This window comes from Periplaneta americana, chromosome 8 (genome assembly GCF_040183065.1).
Source record: "Periplaneta americana isolate PAMFEO1 chromosome 8, P.americana_PAMFEO1_priV1, whole genome shotgun sequence".
Classification (NCBI taxonomy): Eukaryota; Metazoa; Arthropoda; class Insecta; order Blattodea; family Blattidae; genus Periplaneta; species Periplaneta americana.
Genome location: NC_091124.1, coordinates 116,785,050 through 116,809,985, shown reverse-complemented (window position 1 = coordinate 116,809,985; position 24,936 = coordinate 116,785,050). Strand labels below are relative to the sequence as shown.

General features: G+C 34.7%; 1 protein-coding gene across 4 annotated transcripts in view; it reads right to left on the bottom strand.

Annotated features, from left to right (window-relative positions):
* The window catches only part of pbl (epithelial cell transforming 2 pebble), a 192,599-nt gene that overhangs the window by 58,534 nt on the left and 109,129 nt on the right, over nt 1-24,936 (bottom strand). For all 4 annotated transcript variants that reach the window (XM_069833481.1, XM_069833482.1, XM_069833484.1 and 1 more), the window contains 5 exons: nt 24,089-24,323; nt 22,317-22,435; nt 21,805-21,993; nt 10,710-10,917; nt 4,468-4,628 (listed from right to left, as the gene is read on the bottom strand). In XM_069833481.1, coding sequence (XP_069689582.1) covers nt 4,468-4,628; nt 10,710-10,917; nt 21,805-21,993; nt 22,317-22,435; nt 24,089-24,323 — 912 coding nt within the window. The remainder of the gene's footprint in view (nt 1-4,467; nt 4,629-10,709; nt 10,918-21,804; nt 21,994-22,316; nt 22,436-24,088; nt 24,324-24,936) is intronic.

Genomic DNA, 24,936 nt, shown 5'->3' with positions numbered 1-24,936 from the left:
TATTATACACACCATTTAAAGGGTGTAATTGATATCTTGTTTTTTGAAGTGTTCTATCAGTGAGGAAGTGTGTTGTGTAAGTAAAGTGTGTTTGTGTCAGTGAAGTGGCTGTGCAAAGTATTTGAACAGTGAAATGGTTTTGAAGTGTTAGTGAAATCAGGATAGATTCAGTGCAGTGAGTGAGTTGACAGTGAAATAAGTGTAGTCCCGAAAGGTACTTATGCAGGTATAAAAATTTCACACTTGTGGGTCTTAGTTCGAACTTAAGGTTAAGATACAAATTAGATTTACTTTAAATGTTATTTTAAGTGATCAAGCTTCATTTAATTTAGGATGCTCCTTGTTTTTATTATTATTATTATTATTATTATTATTATTATTATTATTAATTATTTTTTATTAGTTATGTTTATTATTAATTGCCATTAATGAGTGTAATTAGTTACCACTGCCACAGGGTATATACCCATTTGCAGTGTGAATACATACATACATATATTATTATGTTATTACATTCCATTTTGTTACATTTTTCCTTATGTTTTCCATATTAACTATTTGTACTAAATGAATTGCTTTTTATTATATTCCAATGTATTTCACTTTTTTTTTATTATGGTATTATTTTCATGTTGTTTAGTGTCGATTTTATACTATTATTATTATTATTATTATTATTATTATTATTAACTTTTTTTTGTAATATGTTAGTATTCTGTTCTTTAACTTGTTTGTTAAATTTCCACTCCTTGTATACTTTGTGACCTGGTAGAGAAGGGCCCTACGGCCTTAACTCTGCCAGTATAAATAAATCATCATTATCATCATCATTATTATTATATATAGCCATTACTCGGTAAATTATTGAAATGAAGATCTAATTTAAGATAATCTTTCTCTACATCTACTTATACAACCCAAAAGGTTTCACTTTCATATCATCAATATAGCATTAATGTGTATGATTAGTGACAAATACATCATTGCATTATCTATTTCATTTTTAATGGTAGTTTTGTAGTTTTTAATAGCCTATACACAGCTGCACTCAGAAAATTACACATCAGAGAATCAGACCTGTAAGTCTTGAAGTTTTTAATAACCAAGAAACATTATCAAATAATTAGGCTACACAAATGAAGATTGACATATTGGCATTATGATATCAGAGAATCTGAGTCATCTGAAGTCAAAATATGTCAGCGATCCTGCAGGTCTTTGTGTGATAATGTTTATTGTAGTGTGTGTGTTTGTGTTTTGTTTTATTCTGAAAAGTCATTATTCTGAAAACTGAAGACAGATGGATTTTGGAAAATAGGAAAATGATGTAGGAAAATGGACATTTCACTGAAAATTACTATTTTTCCACAAATCTTTGGGTTCCAAAGGAGAAGATTAACGTATCCTTCTGTACCAATAACAAATTGAATAATATTATTCCCAACAACCTACAAAATCACAATAAATTTGCCAATAGTGGGATCTACTTATTGCAATGTAAAAATTGCCCCAGCAAATACGTAGGCCAAACTAAAAGGAACTTTCGCACTCGCTACAGAGAACACATTTTGGACTTTAAATTCAATAGGAATAAATCAAAATTTGCCACACATCTTATCAACCAAAATCACGATCTCACGGGCATAGAAGATGCTTTGCAGGTTCTAAAAATTATCAATAATCACAATTACATGAATGCTGCTGAAGAATTATATATTAGCACTCACTCTAATAGTAACAATAGCCACCTGCTTAATGAACAATATCCAAATTCAAATAACCCACTGTTTAAGACTATACAGAATTAACTTCCGATCATCTACTAGTCTTGTCAAGTATGCAGTTTTCTTTGTAAGCTACTTCTTTAATGTAAAGGTCAGTCGTGCCGCCGCTCTCATGAACTCCAGCCAACTCTTTCAACTTCTTGTAAGTAATGTTCTATACAATCTTAAATAATACTTTCAAACAATTCTGTTCATACCATCCTTTGCTAATTACAGGGCTTTATCCTGTCACCATTACTCGGCAACACAACTGCCTTATTTGTAGCATCTTTAATCTGATTTCGTAACTGTTACCGCAATACTAGAAGAGGTCTTGCCGTCCCCCTCATCATATACATTTTCTACTATAAATCATTTTCTACATACAACTTGGTGGCTGCATCACTCAATTTTATTAACTGTTTTAATTTATATCCTACTTTTAACATTGTTTTAACTAGTTAAGACCAAGTGTTCATTTGTTAACATGTTTTATTCGAGCTGAAGATGCCAATATAATTGGCGAAAATGTTTGTCGTTAAAATATATGTAATGTTACTTTTTGTTATAACATAAATTTTAATGTATTTCTCACTGTTATGTATTGACTGAATTAAATTCTTCTTTTAATTGATATTGTACTTAATGGACCAATATGCCATTGAAATTATTTGGGTTCCTAGCTTCAAAATGAGGGGTCAGTTATTAAAAATCCATTCAGCTGTTTTCCCGTAACTTCCATTACCAGTTCAAATTATATATATATATATATATATATATATATATATATATATACAGGGTGATTCACGAGGATTTACCACCAATTATGAAGCTTAGTCACGAAGACATTCTGAGCAAAAATGTAATATAAACATGTGTCCAAATCTCAATATTTTCAGTTACACTAATTTCAAGTTGTTAGTAAAATACCTTTTTTGTTTAGTTTTAAGGGTAAAAAGAATATTACAAATAGAGAATGAATTATTGAGAAGTCTCATTTCCTTAATTTACTAGTGTTCTGAAGCTAAAAATGTTTTGTTAATTGCTTTGTACAGATTTTGTTTTTCAATTTTCCACTAAAAATTACATTATTCTTATGCACTTAACACAAAAATTGTTACAAATCATACGACTTTAGGAACTTAATTCTTTACATTTTAATTATGCATCCGAATGTAGTCTTGAATTTACAAGAGTGGCGTAATTTGTAACAATTGTGATAAATTCGTAAGAAAAATGTAATTTTGTAGTTAAAATTGAAAAAAAAATTGTATACGAGCAACTATGGAATTCACAAAACATTTTTAGCTTCAAAATACTAGTTAATTAAATAAATAATACTCCTGAATAGTTTATTCTTTATCTGCAACGAAACGGAAACTCTTGGTCATGTGTTGCGATTCTGTCAAAAAATGGAGTTGCTGTGCCACAATCGACACCATAAGGCCAGGACCAGTATTGCTTATGTCCTCAAGCGTTGTGGATGAGAGGTACGTGAGGAGATACACTGCGTTTAATCCTTAGATTCGAACAGAAGAACAGATATTGTAGCCATCCATAGGACTCAATCTAAGGGAATATTTCTTGATCCTACAATCGGGTTGAGAGGGATGCCCTGCAAGCACAGCACGTTAATGAGGAGAAGAGATCTATTTATGAGTGCTGCAGCCCATACCTAAGTGAGAAATATAACATATTCTCACTAGTCAGTGGAGTGTTTCTGGTCTTCTGTTTGGTGCACGTGGCACAATTCCTAAATTCACATGTAATATTATAAAAGCACTCAGTCTTAGATTTTTTGAAAATCAAAAAATTTTATTAAATATTCTTAAGGATTCAATCCAAATATTACATTACCATTTATAATTTGGCCATTAATGATTCTATTGGGTTTGCATTTCTCTAGATTTTGTACTTAACAATTCCTCTATTTAATTATTTTTATCTTTCTAAATTATTCTGTAATGCTTTTATTCTGGATCTTTATGGTCACCCTCATTGAGGGCAGATTATTTTGTTAAAAAATAAACCTCCCTTAAAACTAAAGAATAACGGTATTTTACAAACAAATTCAAATTAGTGTAACTCTGAAAGTATTGAGATTAGTACACATGTTTATATGACTTTTTTTTTTGCTCAGAATGTCTTCAGAAATAAGCTCCAAAAGTGACAGTAAATCCTCGTGAATCACCCTGTATACATTATTACCCTATTCTTACATTACTGCATTTCATAAGTTAAAAAAATAAACATAAAAAAGTAAATCAAATAAAATCGAGCATCAAGAAACAATTCAACTACACTTCTCTCTCTAACATTATCTCTATGTCACAATGCAACACTTTGACAAACTATTGAAACTATGATAATTATAAGGGCATGATCATGGAAACAAACTGATTTCAGAATGTTGTCCATATAAAACACCAGGCCGATTAATTAGTTGGTTTAATCGACCTGGTGTTGGATCAAAAGAAAACACAGCTTTCTATTAAGTTGCAAAACATGGCAAATGAGAAATCCTCAACGAACTGAATATTAACAATCAACTTCTAACTAACAATAACCTACAGGTAACTATTACCCTACAAAGTGTATTATTTGCGTTTATTTCATACTTGAAGTTATTGTTTACTTCACAATACTGTCAAATTTTAAGAATATAACCAAGTTAATACTATGCTTCTGTCGAATATGGACTCACCGGGCAGTTGTCTATGTCATTGAAGATATCGAACATAACGAGCTGGCCCTCAGTTTTACGTTTATCCTCGTTTATATGAGTCATGACTTCTCGTATACTACTGAGGGCTTGTTCCAATGCACCATGGTCCTGGTTGCTCTTACTGGTATGCTTCAGAATATCTGCAAAATATCCAATGCAAATTAAGCAACATATTCTGTGCTACAGTAAAGTTATGAAATTTTAATTTCAGGTTATGTAGCCATGCAAAATATATTCTACTGTGTAAAACAATAAAAATAATCTTTCCAAAGGCATTACTACAAGATCTTGAAAACTCAAAAAGTGTGAGTAACAAGAATAAAAGAAGGAAAACAGAAATAACAGTAGAGAGAAAAACAGGATGGAATAATGAAAGAAATGTAATAAAAGGAAAGAAATAGACGAAACAAATATTTGAAAGGAAGAAAAACGAACAGAGGCACTGGGAGAAGGAACTGAGGAGACTGAAGGAGTAAGAATGGTAGAGACAGAGACAAATATAGAGTGAATGAAAAATATTATGAATGGAAAAGAAATGAGACACGATGAAATAAAAATGCCATCAAGATGACACATACTTTCTCAGTATAAATTATATGCATTTCAAAACAATTTAGTTTCTCATGTTAGCATCAGTTACCTGCATAATCTTCACATTCGATCTCCATTATTTCACATGAAAGGCACACAATTGCTGACTAATGATGGGAGAAGAAAAATTTTCTAAATAAATATGCCCTTATATTTTTTTCGAAAAATTCTCCTCCTCACCCAATTATTGTTTGCTTTGCTCCCTTGCTTTGTACCAAGAGCTGCGCATGTACTGTTCATACAGTATTCTCATTGGCCATCATCTTATCAAACAGGAGACATAAATCGTCTAATTTTTTATGCTCATCGACACTGATTCCAACACAAGCACCACTGACGGTTTGTTTTACCAAACATTCCTAAGATTAAGATACAAGCGCTCACAAAATTCCCTGAGAACTTCACTCATCTAATCTAAATTGTCACATCATTTACTCCACATGGGACTGATCCTACCTATAAACTTAAAATAATTAGTTAATACTGGCAACAAAGAAAACATTAATATGGTATTTTTATTGTATTAATTTTTTTAGTTATCACATAATTAAAATAGATTTTATATTAACCATGGTTCAAGAATTAAAACAGAAAATCAACATCCCGAATTTAACAGAAAACTTACAAATTAAACCAAACCCTATAACACTATTAAATATAGAGTACAATCTAAATTTAACACAAGAAATACTGAAATCAGAAGTAAACACTGAAATAATGAAACAATTGTCTTTAGAGACAATTAATATTAGGTACCCTCCACAAAACTGGCTTCATTTATACACTGACAGATCCTTGATCTCCAGAGAACAAGGTGCCGGTGCAGGTGTTACGTGCTGTCTCTTCTCACTTTATAGATCTCTTGGATATGGAACAACAAGTTTTGATGGAGAAATCATTGCAATAAGTGAAATTCTCAAGAATCTTCTATGCCACATCAATAAATTTAGAAATGCAGATATATTGTCAGACTCCAAAGCAGCTATTCTATCAATAATATCTAGACACACACCTTCATCTCAAACAGCAGAAACAACTAAAATGCTCTCTCAATTAATATCACTCAATAAAAGAATTGTATTCCAATGGATACCATCCCATTGTGAATCCTGGGAAATGAGAATGCGGATGCTTTAGCAAAGAAAGGCAGCACTGCTACTTACAGACCTGTTACTAAATCTACGTATTACTCTGTGAAAAGATTTATTAAATCTACATACTTCGAATTTAACAAACAAAATTTGATAACACAATCTCAAGAGAAAAAATGGAACTCTCTGCATCATAATCCACAGTTGATTCCCGATTTGCCATGCAAATCGTCTGTAGCTGCATTTAGATTGGCAACAGGTCATGACTGTTTGGCCAAGCATCTGCATATAATTGGAATATATCAGTCCCCTAATTGTCCATTGTGCAACTCACATCAAGAAATGGATTCAGAACACCTCAAAATCTGTGCGTCAGTGGCTGACCATGACAATATCTTTGAAAAATATTGGAGTGCAAGAGACCAAATGACTTCATTGTCAAACGCCTGACATTAGAAAACAACAACATATTAACCAATATCATACATAATCTTGGAATGTAGGCTTTCACTGGCGGCATCATAGGGATCGATGTTATCCGGGCTAAAGGGCCATGATCTGTTGGTGCTGTTGCTACCATACGTTTCGTCTGCTGCTGTGGCAGACATCGTCAGTGGTGAGGCATGCGGGAGTATAAGATGATAGTATTAAGTAGTTATGTGATTTTTTTTTTCTTTCAAAATTTTTAAAATACCATTTTCTGAGAAAATTGAATTTAAAAATGTTGTTTGATTTTTAAGAAAAAAATGTTATATTGTAACCCCTGCCATGTTACACATAAATTAAAACCCATTAAAAGGGCTTTCAAATCAGGTCTGTAGCTCAACTGGTTCCGGAGGAAATGATAATTAACTATTTCAGGAAGATGTAGCAATTTTTGATAAAAAAAATATGAACATTAAAACTTAATAATTTTTTAAAAGAATTAATCTTCTTAATGTACCGGTATCCAGTTGTTTGCTGACAACATAAAGTCCACTGTAGTCTATTCAGTTATTGTTTTTCACGAGAAATGAGGGGTATTTTGATCGGTGTTCATTATAGATGCCTGTTGCCAGTAGCCAGAGTTGGGATGCAGTCAATATATACTGCAGGGCTGTGTCTTCTGCAATTGGTACTGATGATTTTAATTTACTTCTTTTGTGGTTTATGGATGGACAGTAGAGAAGAATGTGTTCCACATCTTCATCATGATTATTACACCACTGACAAGTAGGATTATCAGAAATGTGAAATCGGTGTAGGTACAATTGAGTGACAATGTGACCTGTTCTGGCTGTTGTTAAAAATGTTTGAACATGTCTGGGCAAGTTTTGTACATTTTTGTCATTTGGTTTCTTTTTTACAGACTGTAAAATTTTTCCTTTGTCAGAAAAGAGCCAATTGTTGATTCATAGGTTTGTAAAATAAGACTTTACTGAAGCAAAAGCACTGAATAGAGATATCACTTGAAGAGGTCTTGGTTGCAAATATGTTGCCTGTTTTGCAATATTATCGACTTTCTCATTTCCAGGTATACCACAATGACTAGGTATCCATTGAAATGTTATTTCCTTTTGGAGTTCTTTTAGTTTACTTAGTTGTTTCTGAATTGGAATAATTCTATGTGCATATAGGTTTGTGTATATTAAATATAGCCCCCTTGGAGTCGGTAAGTATGCAAATAGATTTTTCAGAAATTTGAGTAACACAATGAAGAGCAGCATCAATAGCTAGCAATTCAGTGTCAAGACGAAGGAGAATGAACATGGTATGAAATACCTTTCTTGATATTTTGTAATATAATACCCTGCTCCTGATGTCCCATTATTAGGATTTAGAGATCCATCTGTATAAATTTGAAGGTGATCCTTATATGTGCTGCAGAGTAGTTCCATGGCATCTAACTTAAGAATGTATGGAGGATCATTTTTAGAATGATTTCCTGGAATTTGTATGCTATGTTCTGGAATCACCCATTTCCATGGAGGAATTTCGTTCACAACTGGAGTTTTAGCAACGAGTGTGTCTGATATAGATTGGTATGTCTTCTTTTTTTATTTTATAGAAATTACACAGGATATTAGCTGACAGTTTGAAGAACATTTGAGATCTGGATGAGGCTTGCAATTTTAAATGGATTTTTAGATCCTTTTGTATTATATAGTGTCTGATTGGTTGAATATTACATTCAATTTCTAGAGCAACAGTTGATGTGGTCTTTGGTACTCCTTGGCATAATCTTAAGGCTGAGTTTTGAAGAACAGAAATTTGTTGTAGATGAGTTGCTGATGCTCCTCCCCATATTTCACAACCATAGGTCAATTTTGATCGTAAATAAGCATATTAGCCTATATTGAAAAGAAGACAAACAAAAATTTTTCTTGTGATTTCCATTCATACCTATGAAAAATCACTTGATATAGCAAGTTTCATCAAAATCCCAGAATGTCAGTCAGAATCAATATGTTGATTTGACATGGAATGACTCAGGTGTCTGTGCTGACAGATATAATGAAGTAGGCAGTAGAGCTAAATCCAAGAAAAGAAAAAGGAGTGTTCACAAGTTGAAAAAGTTAAAGCAGAAAATTTAGCAGGACAATGGAAAGAAATGCATCTAGAAAAGTGATTCCAAGTAAAGCTTACTGATAAGGAGTAATGTTGCCAAAATTTCATTGTGTGTACAGCATATTGTCTAAAGAAACAAAAGAAACTAATTCTGCGATTCTATAGCCTTACTTCTAATGACGTCAAAAATGCTTGTTTATTTGGACTCACTGAGAGCCACAAATGTAGTAAGACATACAAGGAAGACAGTGTGCATCCTGATTTTACACAAAGTAATAAATAAGATTTTTCAAGTACTTCATGAAGAATTCGGAAATTGGCTCTACATCTAAGTTATGTAGGAGTGCATATGTGTAATTCACAGTATACCTAACTAGCAAACTGTAATAAAAGCACTGAACAAAATTCCAGGCATGGCCTTCCATCACTTCTTCTAGATGCTTCACGATTATTGTATGCAGTGTATAGGTGGGCGAGCAGGCTACTAATTTTTATTCTTCTCCCAGCTTCACATCCATTTTCCAGTTGCCACACTTGTAACTATTAGAACGATAACTGTGCAAGATGAATATCATAAAATATTTTCTGCTGATATCTTAACAGTTCAAGAAAGTTAAGAATTCAAAAACTGCTTAATTATTAACAAGTTCTTGACCTTCTTTTGGTCTGATAGTAACTGCCCTTTCTGTAACAGACACAGTGCCTTGAATGAAGGTCAGAGAGCTTTGAAAAATTTTCCTAATATTAATACGTTTATTTAAAATTATCTTTAGCAAAGTCCCATCCCAAATCTTATCTTCAAGGAAACGCAAAAACATTACAAACCACGTTTAAGAAACAGGGGACATTGATTTGTGCTACTCTTAACTATCTTCGACAAGGTATCTGATGTGGTGCACGCACTTTCTGAAGATGATGCTTCTATTCATGATGTGATAAATATCCGAAATTTACTTTCTATTATTCAGCAGCCCATTACACAATGTTGCCTAAAACTATCACAAAAGCACGAAAAAAGAAGAGGATACACTTGTGAAAGTAATTAACACTTTCAATACATAGTGAAGTTGGCTTAAATAGCATAGTCGATATAGCGCTGGCCTTCTGTGCTCAAGGTTGCAGGTTTGATCCTGGCCTAGGTCGATGGCATTTAAGTGTGTTTAAATGCGATAGGCTCATGTCATTAGATTTACTGGCATGTAAAAGAACTCCTGTGGGACAAAATTCCGGCACACTGGCGACGCTGATATAACCTCTGCAGTTGCAAGTGTCGTTAAATAAACCATATTATATTATATACATAGTGAACCTACTTAAAAGTATTCAAGGTAAAATATGAAAATGTCGCCAGTGCCACGTATAAACATGTAATATTAGACTATCTTCGTTTGGAGACCAAAAAAAAAAACTGCCAGGTAATAAGATGATGCCTCAGTTACACACATGAACTTGCTTAAAGTATACTCTGAAGTCAGTTGACAAAAGATCTTCCTTATATTTGAACACTATGCTATTAAGAAGCAGAGTTTGACCACTGAGAAATTAAAAACACAATTATAATGTTCTGTGAATAAGACAGTAATTTGTGCTGTCACTATTATTTCATAGTACTTATTTTCCATGGCATAACTGTTAAATCACTTGCCAATTTCAGGCACTGCAAGTGTCTAAATATCTTGGCTCCATTCATGTACTGTAATAATATATAATTCATGCATTCATCTGGGTTTGTAAGACAGTATATCACATGACTAGTGGGAGTTCATCTCATCTCAATTCAACCTTCAGACACCCAATTCTAACAACCGGCAGTCTTTCAAGTATTTTTACAGATAGTATTGATCCAAATTTAAAAAAAAATCATTAGGTGTGTCATAGTGACGTCAATTTGTAACATATTATGTTTATCAGAATGGATTTAAGTTACATGTTCAAATTACAATTCTGTCAAAAACTAAATCAAAATTGAAATGTAGTAAAGGCATAGCTTACCATTCAACAACAAACTGATGCTGGGAAGACGTTGCACAGGCCGGATTAAGAGTTCCTGCAAACTCTGCCGTCCACATTCAGGTTTAGTCTGGCAGATCTTCAGGAATGCATGGAAACGAGGTTTTGTCTGGTCGCACTTTACCAGCATTTCCTTTGTGTTTTCGAAGAAATTTACAAAAGGAGGATAGGCTTTTATCAGATCTGGTGCCTGAAACAGTACCATATACATACATTGTCACGAGAAAATATAACACTGTCTTGACTATTGACATTTCACAAAACATGATGTATAAAGGGATAAAGGGAATATTTTAGTGTTGCATGAAAAAGATAGTACAGTGGTAAGTTTGGATTATTCTGCCTACGAGAGAGCTGCCTGGCAAATGTCAATGAACTGTCATATGTTATCTTAGTTGGGAGTATGATATAATTCTAACATCAGATTCGAAAAAGAGCACAGATACAAACTTAGGTCGTCGCTCACAATAGGCAAGTACAGAGTCCTCCGTACATGATGCCATGGAAAGTACAGAAACACTGCCTCCCAGGGCACACCAATCATATGTGTCAAAGTTCAAGGATGTTTACCAAGCACGGCCAGCATGCAGTTCACCTCAGTCTCTTGTGAGCTGCTGAAGGGATTACTCATACATGCGTAGTATAGTGCAAACTATTGTTTTTTTTTTTCTAATTGAGAACAGTGAAGATATTAGTCATTCATGAGCAATATTGCGGAGTGGAAACTGTGTTTTTTTTCTAATTATATCAAAACACTGAAAGGTTACTCATTCGTGTGTAGTGTTGTACAATTAATTGTGTTTTTACTAATTACCTGAGAATGGTGTATAGCATATTGCAACAAGTTTCTGTAGTTTTAAGTTAGTATGCAAAAAGTAGAAGAAAACATCCAGCAAGTAATTTCAAACATTTCGCAAGAAGAGATTAGTCAAATATTTCCGAAGTCTTTGGAGATGTCAATATGTACTGAAGCAGGAGGAGTAGGTCTACAATCTGAACATCTCTTGCCACACAGATAAGATGTACTTATACTGAATTTTAAATTGTTTAAAAATTTTCCTGTTAAACAGGTTTTAGAAACTATAGTTACTATTGTAGAAATATCGCTATAACTGAGAGGTATATAGCAGAAAATGTTGCTGAGCTTGCTGTGCAAGGGAAGCATCATATATGGAAGATCCTGTAGTACTAATGTAAACCACAATATTTCTTTGTACTTATTATATCAATGGCAAGCATTGTGTTTCATGTCAAAAACCCAACTCCAAAATTCCAACGAGATCACAATGAAATTAACAGTACGTTTTTTCGAGCATTTTCGTTTCCCTTAGCCTTATTTCACTATTTGACATAACTACCATCACTACCAGCATCACATCGTCCTCATCACTGACCATTTAATACTGCAGTTGTCTCAAAACGTTTTCAGTTCATAGAGGGTCACAGAGTGACACACATAACATTTTCGAAGTAACTATGATCTTCGCAGAATATTTAATTAAATACTTAGCAGTTCATGAAAAAGAAATTACTGCCTTTTAACATAAGCATTCCTAAATATAAACACAAATTCTTAATGAAAAGAAACAATTAATAATATACGAAACACGTTCTTGTTGTTGTTTTCTAATGCCATTTGACAATAAAGTCATTTGACCTCTTGCACTCCAATATTTTTCAAAGATATTGTTAGCCACTGAAGCACAGATTTTGAGATGTTCTCAATCCATTTCTTGATTTGAGTCGCACAATGGACAGTTAGGAGACTGATATATTCCAATTCTATGCAGATGCTTGGTCAAACAGTCATGGCCTGTTGCCAATCTAAATGCAGCTACAAATGATTTGCGTGGTAAATCGGGAATGAACTGTGGATTATGTTGCAGAGAGTTCCATTTTTTCCCTTGAGATTGTGTTACCAAATTTTGTTTGTTGAAGTCTAAGTATGTAGATTTAATAAATCTTTTCACAGAGGAATACGTAGATTTAGTAACAGGTCTGTAAGTAGCAGTGCTGCCCTTCTTTGCTAAAGCATCCACATTCTCGTTTCCCAGGATTCACAATGGGATGGTATCCATTGGAATACAATTCTTTTATTGAGTGTTATTAGTTGAGAGAGCATTTTATTTATTTCTGCTATTTGAGATGAAGGTGTGTGTCTAGAGACTATTGATAGAATAGCTGCTTTGGAGTCTGACAATATAACTGCATTTTTAAATTTATTGATGTGGCAGAGAAGATTCCTGAGACTTTCACTTATTGCAGTGATTTCTCCATCAAAACTTGTTGTTCCATATCCAAGAGATCTATAAAGTGAGAAGAGACAGCATGTAACACCTGCACCTGGAGATCAAGGATCCATCGGTGTATAAATGAAGCCAATTTTGTGGAGGGTACCTAATATTAATTGTCTCTAAAGACAATTGTTTCATTATTTCAATGTTTACTTCTGATTTCAGTATTTCTTCTGTTAAATTTAGATTATACTCTATATTTAATAGTGTTATAGGATTTGATTTAATTTTTAAGTTTTCTTTTAAATTCGGGACGTTGATTTTCTGTTTCAATTCTTGAACCATGGATATGAAACTTCTTTGAGTTTTTAATCTACAGAGAGGACTGTACGATTGCCAATTGTTTCCTGGTAATCTGAGAAGTTTTTCATATTGAATCAGTGCTTTTTCTTCTATTGTCATAGAATCTATTGGAGTTGTTTTGATTCCACCAGTGATGAGCCTGAGAGCTTGGTTTTGAACACGTTCTATTTCGTTTATGAAAGGTGAAGTAATCAAAATTTCTCCGCAGTATGTCACCACTGGCTGTATAAACATTTTGTATGTAGTGTTCAAAGTATTTCTAGAGCAACCCCATTTCTTTCCTGCTAGTCTTTTTAGAAGGGAGAATCTTTTACGAGCTTTTTCAGAAATATATTTCAAATGGTTGTTCCATGTTAACTTACTGTCGAAAATAATTCCAAGATATTTGGATTCATAAGTCCTAGGGAGGTGTTGGCCATTGTATTTGATATTGAATTCTCTTTCTTTTTTACCAAGTGAAAATATTTGGTAGTTACTTTTACCTAAATTGAGTGTCATCAAATTTGATGTATTCCATTCATGTAGTTGATTTAGAGCTATAAGAGCAGAATTTTGAATTTTGTCTCTATGTCTGTGAGATCCGGAAGTCCACAAAACTATATCATCTGCAAATAGTGCTGTTTTCATGTTTGATTCCTCTAATAGAGAGGGTAAGTCATTTATATAAATATTGAATAAAGTTGTGCTGAGGATAGGGCCCTGGGGTAGACCTCGATATGTTTGTAACTAGAAAGTGAGCTATTGAATTTAGTAGCAATGAATCTTTGACTAAGGAATTCTGATATCCATCTGAACATATTGCTGGAGATACCTAATTTCTGGAGTTTTAATAATAATAATTTATTTCTCCAAACAGAGTCATATGCTAACTGAAAGTCAATAAATATTGCCAAGGTATCTTCTTTTTTGTTAAAACTGGCATTTATTTCTTGGCCGAGGCGTATGACTTGTTCATTAGTAGAGTGTAGTTGTCGAAAGCCAGCTTGTCTTGGTGATAAAAAATTTTGGGATTCTAAATACCAAGTTAATCTGTTGGAAATCATTGACTCCATAGTTTTTGCTACCATGCTTAATAGTGCTATTGGTCGATAACTATTAACATCATGAGCAGGTTTCCCTTTTTTGTGAATTGGTACAATGATTGCTTTCTTCCAAGCTGCAGGAATTGAGGTGTTCCATGATAAATTGAAAATGGATAAAAGTACAGATTTGGCTTTTTCCCCCAAATGTTTCAAAAATTCTGAATGAATGTTGTCGGGACCAGGAGATTTCTTGGTTTTTAAATTTTGTATAGCTAGAGTTAATTCTTTGGAAGTAAAATTTTAATGGAATATTTCAAGTTTTGTGATATTGTTTTTATTATATTTATGTAATTCTCTTTTGATAAATTTGTCAGTTTTTTTTATATTGGGATGTAATCTGTGAGAGTTTGAGTAGTGTTTATTAAATGCATTTGCTATAGCTCTACTATCTGTTAGCGTTTTGTTATTATGAATAATAGGTTGGCTAATATTTTCCTGTGTATTGGAAATATTCTTCAGAAATTTATATGGTTTATCGCTATCGGTTCTGTAATTAATATTTTCAATAAATTTATTAAAACTGTTCTTTTTTGCTGTTATGATTGCTTTTTTTAAGAATGGCAGTCTTCCTCCTCCAATCTTGAGTATCTTCTGGTGTTTTGCTACGTTCTGCTTTGATTCCTGCTTTATCTCTATCTCGTTTCAATAAATTCAGGTTTTCTGTCCAGAATGTGGTGTATTTTTTTTGGTTTGCCTCGTGGGATGTGCTTTTTTGCAATTTTAAGAATAGATTCACAGAAATATTTGTTCAATCTATCTGAGTTTGTATTTTCCATTAGTGGTGTGTTGAGCTGGAGGTGTTCGTCTAGTTCTGTAGTAAATAGTTTCCAATCCGCTTTTTTTAAAATTCCATGTTGTTTTGATATACGAAATATGAAATATATGGTGTAACACACGAACATTTTCTTGCCATTTAATTTATTACCAAAATGGAAAATGTTCATATTATTGTGCCAAATAACATAAAGAAGAAAGACACACTTTCAGCTTTCCCAATAATGGGACTGCCACAGTGGACAAAGCATAACACACAGAGTGAAAACAAAAACAGACCACAAAAGAGAAATGTGGGGAACGAACAAGAAAGGGAAATTAAGTACAGGAAAGATAAGAGCGTACATAAAACAGGCCTAAACATAATAAACAACCGGATTAGACGTTCAAACAAAAGTTCTTCCTCTTTAGGAAACAAAGTACAGGTGGTATTTTAAAGTGGCAAGTGATCCGCTGATGGCACTAAGGGAAACATCATGAATGAAGTCGTTGTTCAGCTAGAACTTCTTGCAGAAAGTGACAAAGAGGCGAGGTATTGTGCCCCTAGCGCCAACCATTAGCCCAACTACTTCAATGGAGGTGAGGTGATATTTCTCCAAATAGAATGGAACTGTGGGCTCATAAATCCCGCATTTTTCTGCATGGACTTCAGCGGGCTGTTGTTCCTGTGCCTCGAACCTGATAGTCGGGTCGATAATATAGGCGGATGTAGAGCCTGGTGGAATGGCAAGCATGTCAATTCGCCGACAGGATCCCTCTTGAGAGATGCCATGGACTTCTTCGTGTACAGTGAAACCTTTCTTCCTCAAGGCTTCGGCAATCATGGACCTGATTCTGTAATGTCTAGAGTTCTGCAGTGTCTCACTGAAAGGACAGGCACCCAAAACGTGGCCAAGAGTTTCAATCTCACTGACGCAACGATGACAGTGGTTTCTGTCTTGGGACCTTCCTGGTATAGCACGCAGCGGACAAACATTAGCTGTCATTTTAAGAGCTAGTCTCCATTCACTGCTAGTGAGGCTATCATCAGGTTGTCGGATCCATTTATTGGCGGGAGTGAACTCCTTATAGAGGACGACACCTTTCCCTTGTTTTCCAAACAATTAAGACGCTTGTGTAGTACATGTAACTGCTAAATCACAAACTTAAAAAAAAATTAACAGTGCCATTAACAAATGAAATATTACAAATATGTTGTGACACACGAACATTTCTGTCATGTTAATTACCAATTGAGGGATTGGGTGCAAGAAAGGCACTTCTCTCAAATGCAAGTTTTGAGAAAATTGATGTTGAAAATTCAAACCGTAATAATGTTATTGAATCATCTTTGATAATAACGAGGCTTATGCCATATGGAATATAGTTGTCTTTAGTAACTACTTACAAACATATTTTGTACCACATATAAGAACGAAATACTGAAAACGAGTAAGATAAAAGACCATGGATCTGCCCCTCTTGCAGAGAACACGTTAAAACCAGTAAACATCAAGTGTTGTGAATAAATTCAAACAAAATAATAATTTTAACCTTTAATGCGTTATACCAAATGAAAATATCGAACTTCTCCAACAATTTGTGGCGTTATGAAAACAAATACAAGCACTGGGCCTTAAGCAAATAAAAACAAAAGATGAGTGTGTTACTGTAACCACTAGTGTGTTCAAGTATTACAGATGTTCATCTTGATAATCACTGCCTGAATCAACATCTATGTCGTCATGTTCAGTGGCGTCATTTTGAGTACTAGAAATAAAAATGTTCCTATCATACCACTCCCTTTCTTCAATTGACGAGAACTTCATAAGGTCTCTTAGGTCGTCTAGCTTGCTCTTTTTGATGGACAGTGCTTGAAGTTCTCCGAAGTCAAGAAGTTTCAGCTTGTGGTCTTGCCAATACTTGAAGGGCTCAAAGACAACTGCGTATGATTTGGATGCAGACATTATGCCGAAATGAGAACATTGTATCCGAACACTCTCTTGGGTTTTAAACTTACTGGTTTTGCTTGTTGGCTGAGCTCTGAATAGTGTGTTCAGACCTGTGCCTCAGTCCTTGATGAGCCGTGAACCTTCTCGAACTTCAAATGGACTTGGATTTTTTTCGACAGCTAGAAAATATCTTTAGGTATGATTCAGGAGTACAAAGTCTTTCTTGCCATTTTTTCACTGTTTGTGTGTCTAGTAACTTCCTTGAAATAACATCGTAGAGGAAAGAGAATACAGAGTTCGGGTCTTTTTTTTTGCCTGATTTTCTATAAACCAGTAAAGGGAATTACTACCATTGCTGTGGCAATGAACGTTAAATACGAACATCCATAAAAGTGACAGTCAGTTTCGGCAATGGCAAATTCTGCCCATAATGTTGTTGTCTAGTGCCTTGCATTTGGCAATGAAGCCATTAGCAGATTCTGCCCATAATCAAACTCAAAAACCAAAACACTTTGATCACCACGAGCCAGACTGATGATTCTGTCTTTGAGTTGTATGTATGCATTGACATTGTTCTTATGAATCTGATAGTCAGCTTTGCACGGGTCATTCGAATTTTCTTTGAGTAAAATGTCACATTTAGTGCAGAAGTCGTAAGTATCCGTGCAAGGCTGCCGGAATGAAACTCAGAGTTTTCTCTAAAGTATCGATGATATGTTGCGTACTTCATCTGACATCTCTGTCCAGTATTTTCACGAAAAACCTAGGAGAATAGATTGAATAATTCCCGGATGTTTAGGCAGGATTATCAAAATATTTTCTCGATGTTGAAGCGGCACAATAGTGTGTAGTTTTGTGTGGAAGCATTGACCAATGTTTTTGTACTAAATACCAAACTTGAGAGGCAATCTTGTTCGATTGATTAGAAAGCTTTCCCCTCATGTCAGCAACTACAGATGATGTCCCGGCACACAGCTTTTGCTGGATAGTTCGCAATCTCTTAGGATCTTAGGACCACATTGTAAAAATTCTATCACAAACTGCTTACAAACTGAATGTTTACGTTCTAAATGTATCACTTCATATTTGCAGTTAAAAATCATAGGAATATTCTTGGGTTTTGCTGTGCGTTCTTTCGGCTCTACAGGGATTAATATTGTTGCGAGATACATGTCCTGTTGCCCCTAATCAGCCATGGCTAGAAAGTTATGGAAAAGAGACTTCTGTTCACAAATAGTTACGTATTTACAACATTGTTTGTTACAGCAGTTGTGGACTCATTGAAACTTCTTCTTTGCTATGACTGTGCCGGTTGTAGCAACATATTGCTTACCTGATGCTCGGCTGACTAATTGAGTTCATGACAAAGAAAACAAGAGTACAGAAATGTGATCTATGCACGCCTTTACATTTTGGTTACTCCTGACCCCTATGATCACAGTATTGAACTAAAACTTGGTGATCATATGCATAACAGATCAGAGAACACAATAAAGCATTTTACTCAAAAAGGGCACATCCTCTAAAATGCCCTTCTTGCACCCAGCCCCTCAATTGTTTTAAATGCCCTATAGTACATAATTTCTTGTAGAAAACTTATACACTATGCTTACAGTTTTTATTATACAAAACAACACTTGATTACAATAAAACACATTTTCAGATTTGACCTTTAGCACTGTCTTCATTCACTTTTCTTCTCCATAGTTGTAATTTTTTTTTCTTAAGGCTACATCTTCTCGACCAATTTCAAAATGTGCATGTTGCTTCTCTGCATAGACAGATCCAACACATTCAACTTATCCATGATATCATACAAGCACGCTAGTTTTACCAAAAAGTCTTTAAACCAAGTGTTTGGCATACTCAAGAATTTGATAGTATTTTTAGTCTATTTAGAGGAATCTGTCCCTTAATCGATAATCTGCACTGAACTGCCCATACTTTCAATATAATTTTCTTTACAGTAATACCAATTCTAACTGGCGGATTTGGTAATTGTTTTTCCTCTTCAAGAAAATTGTATATTTCCTCCTGTAATTCAATACAAGTAAAGCTGTTGGAATTAAAGGAGCAACCTAGTGAAACATCAGACATTATTACAACATACAGTATATAACTGAGACACTCAAAATTCATAATTTACAGGATAAGATTAGGGTTATAACTTTCTGTGGAGATAACACTAATTTCGGTAGGTTAGCTCGTAAAGGCAAACATAACTTTATCAATAAACTGAAGCAGATACCAGGAAAATTCATCACTGGTGTGGAATGCACTGCGGACATTGTGCGCAATATCATTAAAGCTACAGTTTACTACTGATTGATGTAGAGTGTGTTTGCATAAACTTTATTATCATTTCAACGTATACACACTATGTGTGAAACTGCTGAAAGAAATCTGCGAGTTTGTTGATGTGGCGTATAAAAAGTTGCTTCGTTACAGCAGTACAAAATGGTTACTACTGATGCATGCAATAGAAGGAGTGCTCAAACGGTTTGAACCACTGAAATCATTTTTCTTTTTTCGTTTGGAAAAATGCCTAACAATTCGAAGGCCTTATACAGAAATTATTCTTATGTTCTTGCACAACAAAGCATCCACATTCTGTGATGTAGAACTTAAAATTAAAGGTGAAAAAGCTATGGAAATGGAGAATATCCTACCCTGAAATTCAATATGCTGAAAAAGAAAATAATCAGTAGATACCACATCTAGTATGAGTTGCCGTGACAAAACTTGAATCAGAAAGCTCTGTAAAGCCTTTTTTGTGAATTTTACAATATTTGTGTCGAATATCTTGAGAAGCAGATTGACCATTTAGTGCCACTAACATTGGAGATTTATCCTTCGAAGAGGTGGAAAAATTCAAATATCTTGGAGCAACAGTAACAAATATAAATGACACTCAGGAGGAAATTAAACGTAGAATCAATATGGGAAATGCCTGTTATTATTCGGTTGAGAACATTTTGTCATCTAGTCTGCTGTCAAAAAAATCTGAAAGTTAGAATTTATAAAACAGTTATATTACCGGTTGTTCTGTATGGTTGTGAAAATTGGACTCTCACTTCGAGAGAGGAATAAAGATTAAGGATGTTTGAGAATAAGGTTCTTAGTAAAATGTTTGGGGCTAAGAGGGATGAAGTTGCAGGAGAATGGAGAAAGTTACACAACACAGAACTGCACACATTATATTCTTCACCTGACATAATTAGGAATATTAAATCCAGACGTTTGAGATGGGCAGTGCATGCAGCTCGTATGGGTGAATCTAGAAATGCATATAGTTGGGAGGCTGGAGGGTAAAAGACCTTTGGGGAGGCCGAGATGTAGATGGGAGGATAATATTAAAATGGATTTGAGGGAGGTGGGATATGATAATAGAGACTGAATTAATCTTGCACAGGATAGGGCTCAATGGCGGGCTTATGTGAGGGCGGCAATGAATCTCTGGGTTCCTTAAAAGCCATTTGTAAGTAAGTAACATTTTTGGTTGGGTTCTCTTAATACTATTTCTGCTTGGAGTGATTTTGAAAAATCTGTGGAGCTTATTGCAGAAGTTCCTGGTAAACATTTGATGAGTATTTGTACGTGAAATGTTTCCATCAAATGATCAGGTTGCAAAGTGGAACTCTGACTCTACAAGTGTGGAATATCGTTGAATGGAAATATTCGAAAACATTTTTCCTTTGCACAAATACCATACAAAAATATTGGCTTGGTTGTCTATTATTGGAGAAAAATTTGTTTCGTCAACGAGAATCGAACCCAGATTCACTCAGCTTTGCGTGCTGAGTGCTCTTTCCACCTGAGCTATGCTGGGACCCGATTCACGGCACTGGCCGAAATCTCCTCCAATAATAGGTATGTAAATGTGGACTACATAATAGTCTTGATTATTCAATGAGGATGGCGTGGCCTCATATATGAATATATATTGGCTTGGTTGTTGTGTTTACCTGGAACTATTGCTTCTGTGGAACGAGCATTTTCTTCAAAGATTAAATTGTGGACTGTTAAGAAAAGTGACCTCCACAGAGACACGCTTAAAGCAATGCTGACTGCTAGAACAAATTTTGTAACTGTATTATGTTTTTTTTTTTGAAAAAAATTAATTTCTCGGAGAAATATGTTGATGAAAGTAATGCATAAATTAGGTCGGAAGAAGTGTCCCACAAATCTGGTCAATTTAGCTAAGTATCTTTTCACAGTAGAAATACTGGAATATTTCATGGTGCTCCTTTAAGCAGCCATGGCACTTTCGAAACCACTGCATTACAACAAACATCATAATAACCAATTACGACTTCTTGGCCTCTGCCATTCCAGCAGAATTTAATTCCACATTTGAGGTAGGGAAAACATAGGACAAAATTCATTACTCTCCTATGACAGGTTAACAAGGAAGGATAATTACTACAAAAGAATTTTGACATGGATGAGGAAAAATCAGCAATTTTTTGTATAGCCCTTTTATTCAGAGACAGGGCTCTTTTATTTAGCATAAATCTATGATATAGAATTTCCAGTTTTACTTCCTTCTGAGGAATTTTATCATTAAAAATCTATCACTCTTGGCAGGGCATTGTTGTAGAAATCGTATCAGTCTTTGAGAGCTACCGTCAAATATATTCCACAGAATCTTGAATTTGATACCAATGCTTCAACTAAGCAGATTAATACTTACATATTTAAGGAACACATTTCCAATACTGAAATCTTCTTTCCAATGTGATGCAGCCCAACAAAGTTCTTCCAGCATTTGTTTATGCACCTCATAAATAGGAGGAAGATTTCCAAAGATAATTTTTAGTTCAGTGTTGTTCAGCAAATAATCTTCTGATTCACTCATATTCTCCAACGGACTCTTAAACATCTGGTTAACAAAATCACACAAAAAAATAGTCATACAAATCTTCACTATAAAAATCGTATCATTTCATAGAAAGTGTTTTCTTCAATGTCCATAACATAATGCATTTATATATTGCATAAAACACTCAGAAAATCACGATTAATGTCTTTCAACACAAAGACTAGGGCAGAAAGCACTTTAACAATGGATATATAAAAATGGACAAGCCAAAAGCGCATTGTAATTTACTTCGTTATAATTTTCACCACATACCTATCTTGCAATAAACTAGAATAATAGGTGAATAAGTAGATTCATTTACAGCAATACTGTCAAATACTTACAGACATGATTGTATGAAGAATACCCACATAGTTTGATTCAGTCTGAACAAGTTCCATAAACACTTGCTGCCGCGGACTCTGAATCTTCCTTGGTGTTTCACTTGTCACTGCTTCTACTTCTGCACAAAAGGAGGAAATGTAATTACAACACAGAGTGAAAAGTTTTATTTCGCAACCAGCCCGGTTTCGATTCCAGGCGGGGACAGAAATTTTCATTTAAAATTTCTATCTCGGGACTGCGCAACTTCTAATCACTAGATTGTGCACCAATATGCCTGGGTTAAATCCCAAATCTCTCCATAGTGCATATGAAGAGAAGGCATATGTCACTGTTGATAGTGATTCATCTGTTGGACGGGGACGTTAAGCCTGGCGGCCCCTTTTGGTGCTATTCAACAGGAGTAGGCTACGTGTTGGCACTGGGTTTCCCCTTCTTCCTTCCTCATCTTCATCACTCATTCTAGACACTAGACTTACACATACACTCACCCTAGTACACAACATAACTCTCCACAGACACACACAATGTACAGTGTGTGGTTTACAACTAGAAAATTGGTCACAGTCTGCCATCTATCCGCAACATGCAGAACCCGAATCATGTAACGTGAAGTGGGTAGGCATTACATTACATTACATATAATCTACCATATCAAAACCTGAGTGGTGAAAGTGCTGGAGTAAACTCTGAAACCTTGCAGTTCTGGAAAGAAAACTCACTTTCACATATTCTAAAAGGGTATGAGCCAAGATATATCTTTAATGCTGATGAGATTGATATTTTCTATAATTTACTTCCCAATAAAACTGATGCTGTGGTGGAGGGGAAAAAATCAAAAGAAAGATTTACTGCATTGTTATGCTTAAACAGTGATGGGAGTGAAAATTGTCTCCCTTAATAATAGGCAAATTCAGAAGTCCCAGGTGCTTCAAAAATATAAAGACATTGTTATGTAAATATGAAAGAACTCCAATTCCTGGGCAGTATCAATGTGCTTTAGCTAATGTCTTACATTTACCCATTTCTGTGCCAGAAAATATAGAATATCAGGATAATCAGGAAGTAGAAAAAGACACTTTGAAATGATATGAAATGAATTGAGAAAGAATGATGGTAGTTGGCCGAAGATCTTTATCAAACGAATACTGAAGGGGAGGAGATGTGGGGGACAGAACAGCAATAGTAGTATGAAGTGGCAATAACAATTTGAAAGATATATTTGCCCAGATATGCCGGATATAATGAAGTATGTACAATGAAAAGAAGCGAAAGTTTTCATTGAAAATCTTACTTATTAATGTTTGCATTGCATCTGCTTCTGATGAACCAATTATGCATTAACTGTTGGGGAATGAATCTCATGGCATTTTCAATATATATTCACTGGCATTTTCACAGGACTTCTACTTCTAGTTACCAGAGAAGTTAGGGGTTAGCTAGGAATGTCATCTGGAATTGTAAGTAGAAACTATAGCTAGGTAAATAACACTTCAATGGAAGCTTTCAGGCACTTTTTTAAGACATTAATCAGTTGAATGTCACTGGATTATTTTATGTATCAGAAATTTAGTGTGATAATACCATCTCAGCTTACAAATGATTACTGGGAGAATGGAGGAAATCCAAGCTCCATGAGCTTTGGCAGCATATTAGTGCGACATGGACTTCCTTGATAAATGAATCCAGAAGCAAGAACAGAAAACACTATACCTTGAAGGACGATTTCTGAGAAGAATTTTAATTATATATAATGGTATTGTGTTGCACATACCATCAGATTGTTTTTCGGGACTAGTGGTGCAGTCTAGGAAGGAGCCACTCATGCTCATCATTGCAGCATCACTGACAGATGATCTCCTCTTGTGTGATGCTGGTGAGTCTATTTGTACAAGTCTGGACATGGCTTCACGCAACCTCTTCCTTTTTCGAGCCCGTGTTGAGGACGAAGAGGCAGTGGGAGTCTGAGAACTGCATCTTCCTCCAGGACTGAGCAGTGCTTCAAGGTACTGTGAAAAATGAAAAACAAAGTGAAATCTAAATTCATACTTCTTTAGTAACAATCTTCAGATTATGAGATTTAAGGTTTGCACAATGTTTGCTGTAGTTATGAGAGTAAAATGGCAAGTTTTCAAGATTTTGAAATTAAGTAATATCAAGCAGTCTCTTATGTCAAGGTAACAAATTAACTCTTTCTGTGCACGAGAAGAGTGTAATGTAAGTTGTACAATGCGATCGAAAAGTCTCTCTACAGTGCTTGTGTAGCAGAGAATCCACTAGGCAGAGAATTCAAGTGGCAGCACTGCTGCTAAGCATATGATGGACTGGGGGTGTGAGGTTGTCAAACCGGAATGAATGGGGGAGTGCCAACTTTCTACAGGGTTGTATTCTAGGGTTACCAGAACTAATAGAGCTGCGGAGAAACTTTTTGATCACATTGCATTTACTGTAGCTTACAAAGATTTGTATGTGAAACACTCTAAAAGGCAAAGGAAATTAACCCGTAGTGCATGCAGCCTAATCTGGCAGGTGTTTATATATTTTCATTTGAAAAACATGCTACCTCACTACACCACTGTGTACTGGTCAAACAACTACATTAAGGATAAAGTTGCAGAGGAA